Raw genomic sequence first — 6,733 nt, 5'->3', positions numbered from 1 at the left:
TTAATTGCTTGTTTAATGTTCGTGTTTTAAGTTCGTGATCATTAAAAGTATTTCACTTTTAAATGGCTGCTTGATAAATCAATGTAGATTAGTTTTTAAAATCTGGTTCTTGTTTCTGTCTCATGACCACGATAGAGACTGAACCAGTGTAATTTTTTAAAGAAATATCCTTTTAGATATTTTGTAATCTTAAAATATATTTTATCACATGCACAAATGTTTTAGTATTTTAATCTTAAAAACATTTTATTAAGAGTTTGGGTTTTTCATCTCATCAAATTAATATAGAAAAACCAATTGTTCAAAATAAATAATAAATTATTTTATATAATTTAATGATTTGTAACAATTAAAAAATGAATGAATTAGAGTAAATAATTTTTTATAAATTAAATAAAATTAATTAACCTAAAAATGTTTTTTATTAAAAAGTATATATAAGAGGAGACTTTTTTTTACCAAATAAGTAATTTTTTAATATTATGAAAGATATGAATATCATTATTGAAAAATTAATATAATAATTAAAATATATATAATTTATAGAAATGCAAATTAGTCGTGTTTAAAAAATATTTGAATTTAATGATGAAAAGATGAGAATTAAACGATTAAAAAAAACTATATACTAATGATGAGATTATTATCTTGCATTTTCAACCATGTTAGATTTTATCTTTATGTTGTGTAAATATTTTATTTGATATATGATTGGTTTAATTATTTATTTTACTATTAAATATATTTGAATAGATGATTTATTAACTAAATGAATCATAATATTATTTTAATATGTTTTAAAATAAAAAACACTTTAAAAAACAACTATTATTATATTTTCAAACACCCTCTTAAATCTTCAATGGTAACCAAACATTACAACTCATTTTGGTGGCTATTAAGTCGTCATTCTCGGGTACAAAATATTGTGAAACCTATTATAATTATTGATTAATACTATAAATAAAAGAAAATAAAAAGAATACAAAATTTAACATAGTTCCGCAATATATATACATCTATGAGAGCAAATAACTTCTATTTCACTATATATCAAGGTTACATAATAATTATTTATAATATAGCCTAAATCATACTAGTGGTATTGATAATTCTCCGATAATATCCCTTTACCCGTACCGCGAGACATTGCCCCACACCCCTCAACTTATCGATCCTCCCTACCAGTAAAACAGTAAATAACATCCCAACTTATCTGTCGTTCACTCCAGCATCTGCCTCTAAATGAAAAAATACAGAAAAAGTTGCGTTCGTGGATGGGGGATTTATCACTCTGAATCGCTAGTTATGCAATGCACCCGCCATGGCACATTCTTTCGGCCGGTACTGCATTTCCTGCTTTAGGAACTTCCAAAATGTAAGGAAATTGCATCTTCGTCGGCATCAAATGGAACCTTAAAAGTTCAGAAGTCTATTAAGTTGCCTAAATGAAATCATTAATTAGTCTCTTATTAGATAGTTGTCATTTTTTAATGGGGGAAGTAATTACCGGCCGTGTGTGTTAATTTGGCAGCTAAAACTAGTTACCAAATAAGAATGTGATTTATTTTAGTTTTAGGTGAAGCATTGACAGCTTATTGTGCTGTTAATTTGCATTTAGCAATGCCATATCATGATGAGGAAATCTAAGTTTGGCTTTTGTTTTCTTGTCAACTATTCATGGAAAGGATCGTTATCAAAGGTGACCGAACTGCTAGAGGCCTTTTAGACCATAACTCCACTTGTTGTACCTGTTGTGTTTAGCTTTCACAAAATTTGGAGTGTTTGAAGAAATGGGCTTCCTCTATACAAGTATATATTAATTCTTGTTTTAAAAATGTATATGCGCTGTTTGCGTCGCTCATTTCTCTTAATTTAGGTGCAGGTTCAATAAGTGAAAGTTTCTATATTTGATCCTGAATTGAGGGGTGAAAGTTATCAGGTCTTGTTTCTAGAGTGATACTCTCTCTTGATATGGCATTTGCAAGGATTGCTAGAACTGGCTTGAGAAGAACAGGAGGCACCTTTGGCAGTTACTCATGTGAAGGGGATGTGTTATTATGTGAGGGCACCAATCGTAGAAGTCCCTTGCCTTCCCTTCAAAATGCTAAAGCTGGGAGAGACTTTACATACATTTCCAGCATCAGGAAGTTTAATCGCATGAGTATGCAGAGCAGGGGAATCAGGGTCACTCCACAATACCAATCTGCAACTGCAGAGAGGATCGTGGAGGAGTCTGAATCGGAATATGATGAACCAATGTATCCAGGATTGGAAGCAACCCAGCCAGGTGAAAAGCCAAGGATAGTTGTCCTTGGTACTGGATGGGCTGCTTGCCGATTCATGAAAGGACTTGACACCAGAATTTATGATGTTGTTTGCATATCTCCAAGGAATCACATGGTGTTCACCCCTTTGCTTGCTTCAACTTGTGTTGGAACACTTGAGTTTCGCTCTGTAGCTGAACCTGTTAACCGGATACAATCTGCATTAGCAACAAGTCCCAACTCATATTTTTATATGGCTTCCTGTTTTGGCATTGACACAGACAAGCATGAAGTGAGTCTTGTAGTTTCCTTTATATGGAAATCATAACAGTACTATAATTGGGTATGCAATTGTCAATGTAAGTTGCATTCCGTGCGGCAGTAAGTAAAATTATTTGTTAATTTCATGTGATCAGGTGTACTGTGAGACAGTTAGCAATGGTGGATTACCCCATGATCCTTACCAGTTTAAAGTTGCATATGACAAACTAGTCATTGCTGCTGGAGCTGAGCCTCTGACTTTTGGTATCAAGGGGGTAAAGGAACATGCATTTTTCCTAAGAGAAGTGAATCACGCTCAAGAAATAAGGAAAAAGCTTCTCTTGAATCTTATGCTTTCTGAAAATCCAGGTGAGTTTTACGATTCAATTATAACGTTCCTTCTCTATTACAAACTCTGAACAGCCTTTGTTCAGAATTCTTAAAGATGAAGAACAAGAAATGGTCAAAGTTGTTCATTTTTGTCCAATATTTTTAGATATTCTCTCTTAAATTGATCCGAGAACAATTCTAGGGAACCATTTTTTTTTTTTTTAATGCAAGACTTGTTCTGATAATATTATTGCAGGTATATCCGAAGCAGAAAAGAAACGCCTTCTACATTGTGTTGTTATTGGAGGTGGTCCTACTGGGGTAGAATTTAGTGGTGAACTGAGTGATTTTATCAAGAGAGATGTTCAGGACCGGTATACGCATGTTAAGGATTATGTTAAAGTGACCCTAATAGAGGTAATATACATGAATTGTTTCCTTCTTAACAAATAATTATGCATAAAGAAAACGAATTTTGATGCAATTTCCTGATGTTTTGGTTTTATTTTTCTCCCTTCTTGAACAGGCAAGTGAGATTCTGTCATCCTTTGATGTTGGGCTCCGGCAATATGCAACAAATCATTTGACCAAGGTATTTTAGCTTGCAATGGAATCTCTACTGTGCTGGAACAACTTCTTTTATGAACTGCTTGTGACATTCTGGAGTATTTTATCAGTCTGGTGTCAGTCTTATGCGAGGCGTAGTGAAAGAGGTGCACCCCAAGAAGATAGTTCTCAGTGATGAGACTAATGTTCCGTATGGCCTTTTGGTCTGGTCCACTGGTGTTGGTCCCTCTCAGTTTGTGAAGTCACTAGACCTTCCCAAGGCCCCTGGTGGAAGGTATTGACAACAGGGTATTTATTTGATACTTTTCTGCTTTCTAGCAATTTTGTTCCCCATTCCTATCTCTGGGTGGATTCGTTAACTACTCTTATTGACACAGGATTGGTATTGATGAATGGTTGCGAGTCTCATCTGTAGAAGATGTGTTTGCACTTGGAGACTGTGCTGGTTTTCTTGAAAATTCAGGTAGACCTGTGCTTCCAGCTTTAGCTCAGGTCAGACCCTCTAACTAGTTTGCGTTTCTTGAACCTCTCTTTAGTCACAGTACTTTAGCTTTCTATGATTGTTGCATCATAGTATTTTTCTTCGGATCTCTATACTTTGGGTGATTGTGGAACGGGCAATTAAGGGAAAACAGTTCATTTTTTATGTAGTTCTTCAGAATTAAGCTGCTCAAGCAGCTTGCAGCAATGATCAATTGCCTGTAAGCTAATAAAATTTACAATTTTTTTTGCAGGTTGCAGAAAGGCAGGGGAAATTTCTTGTGAAGTTGCTTAGCAAGATTGGAAAGAAGGATGGAGGCAAGGCTTTCAGTGCAAAAGATATCCCTCTTGGTGATCCTTTTGTCTACAAACATCTGGGAAGCATGGCATCGGTGGGCCGTTATAAGGCACTAGTTGATTTACGCCAATCTAAGGTACGTTCCCTAAGCACAGTCGTGCCTGTAAAATTTGGAGCATTTATGTGGCCCCTGGCATTGTGCGTGTCCTGCATTCACAACCCAGACTGCACAACTGCGATAAGCTTGACTGTGCTTAGCAGTCCTCTTCTAGTAAATTTTACGTTGTCATCAACTGATGAAATCTTCGGTTTATCTTTGGCAGGATGCAAAAGGGGTATCTCTTGCTGGGTTTGTTAGCTGGTTGATTTGGCGCTCTGCTTACCTTACGCGTGTGGTCAGCTGGAGGAACCGGTTTTATGTGGCAGTGAACTGGGCAACCACCCTGGTTTTCGGCAGAGACATTTCCAGGATAGGATAGGTTTACTTGACTCGACTCAACGTTGCCATTCCAGAGAAATTCCGGTGTGATTCTGAAATTTTGTTGAGCTGGAGGCTCTGCATATTATATTATTTCCTTCATAAAACCTTTCATTCTTTAGATTTTGGATAGAGGATTCAATTCAAGGTTCATATTGCTAACTAACATGGAAAATACAGATTAGACAACAGAAGCAGAAACCAATTGGCATCAGTCAATTGATCAATCTGGTTTACTATGTATTAAAATTGATCAATCTGGGATGTGATTTATTATTTCCAAACCAATTGGCATCAGTCAGGAGCCCAAGATTATGCTGCAAGCTTGATCATTTTAGAGTTGGATTGGATGTGGGCTTGTGGATAGAAATCAAAATCAGATAAAACGATATGGAAGAAGAATCACTCCTTGTTCTTCTAGCAAACTCAGCCCACAAGTTTTCCACCTTAAAACAATGCTGTGGATTGGTGAAGGGACATAAGAAGGAGGAGATTATTGCATATAATTGAAGTATTGATTTTTCAATTAAGCTATAGTATCGTACAAAATTTGGCTAAAAAAACTATTAAGTACAAACTTTCCTTATACATCTCCCACTTAGAACTCATCCATAAGACAAGTTTTTGGGCTGTTGAGCTAAATATGAGAAGAAGCTCGACGAGGAGCACTGTGAGAGAAGAAAGAAGCAAAAGAGTGAGCCAACCCCACAACTATAGCCACCTTAACCTGTCCTCTCTTTGGGATCGGACGGCTAACAAACCCCCGGGAAACCTTCCCACCGTTGAAAATCACTGGCCATCTTGCACCAGCCATCTCACTTTATTTCTTTGAGAAAGATCAAACGCGTCACTCACTGCCTTTTCTTACACGAGAGAGAGAGAGACAACGTTAGAGAAGAGTGTGTTGAGCTTGCATCATCAAGGGTACTCTTCTGGGTTTTTATAGAGGTTTTAGTTGATTAATGCCCTTGGTTATTGCATGAAATTACAAGATAAAGACGTTTTTTGACTCATTAGTTGACGATCTTGACCTTGCCCAGCTCTACAATTTCGTTTCTTTTTCTATGTTTTCTTTGGGTTTGAAACTATAAAGTTTGTAGTCTTGCATTTGTGTGCTTATCCATCTTTGCTCATGGTCTTTCTTGTTTGGGTCCATGAACTTGACGTTTTCAAACAACAATTCAAATCTACATTTGTTTTAGTTGTTTCTTGAGTGTGACATGCAGAAAATGAGGTTTTTCTATTATCTTTTTTTCTCATGTAAGTGTTTTTATCTTATAATCTGTTTTTTAAAATGATTTTAAAGTTGTTTTTTTGTTTTAAAATATATAAAAGTGAGTTTTTCTATGTATTTTTAGATAGTTTTCATGTACTGATATTAAAAATAAAAAAAATGAAAAAAAAATCATTTTATATATTTTATATTAAAAAATATTTTTAAAAGACACCTTTTATCATAATATCAAACACTCACTGAAAAATAAATATTTTATACTTATTTTCAACCATATGTTCAGTTTATTATGTCATTGATAAGAACCTTAAATTAGCTTAAATTGCCATCTAATCAAACTAACCAAAGGAGATAATATGAGAGATTTGGTTGGATTAATTTCCTCTTCAAACAATTCTAATAGGAATACCCTTTCTAATGAATGGGAAAAGGAGGGAATAATTATGGTTTGAACCTTGTTTTTATCATCAAATTAAATTCAACAATGATCTTTAATAATTAAAAAGAAACGGTGGAATTCAATCAAAATTTCAAATTGAATCATATCGATACATTAAATCTCCTAATTTGGTGGTTCAAACCACAATATAGTTTGGTTAGGTTTAAAGTTTAGTTAAGAAAGTAGCATTAATTCTCTGTTAAATTAGACTTAGCTTGTAAGTAATTTCCCAATGTTTCCTAAGATTTATGAGAATCAAGCCTGTTGGATTCCAGCAAATGTGAACACCATTAATATAAGGGCAAGTTTTCCGTCCTGTGAGACCATGGAGGTGACAGGAAGATGCTTCTTGTCGTAAGAGAATGCTACGGTAGAGTCA

At 34.8% G+C, this 6,733-nt stretch overlaps 1 protein-coding gene across 1 annotated transcript; it reads left to right on the top strand.

Moving 5' to 3' along the window:
* Positions 1-1,974: 1,974 nt before the first annotated feature.
* Positions 1,975-4,682, top strand: LOC133700194 (internal alternative NAD(P)H-ubiquinone oxidoreductase A1, mitochondrial-like). The gene is made up of 8 exons (XM_062123738.1): positions 1,975-2,559; positions 2,684-2,897; positions 3,115-3,275; positions 3,385-3,450; positions 3,536-3,699; positions 3,803-3,917; positions 4,160-4,339; positions 4,527-4,682. The coding sequence occupies exons 1-8, from the start codon at positions 1,975-1,977 to the stop codon at positions 4,680-4,682; spliced, it is 1,641 nt and encodes a 546-aa protein (XP_061979722.1).
* Positions 4,683-6,733: the final 2,051 nt, after the last annotated feature.

Source organism: Populus nigra, chromosome 7, assembly GCF_951802175.1.
Source record: "Populus nigra chromosome 7, ddPopNigr1.1, whole genome shotgun sequence".
NCBI classification, from domain to species: Eukaryota; Viridiplantae; Streptophyta; class Magnoliopsida; order Malpighiales; family Salicaceae; genus Populus; species Populus nigra.
The sequence above is the reverse complement of the archived record's forward strand: the minus strand, read 5'-3'. Positions and strand labels throughout refer to the sequence as shown.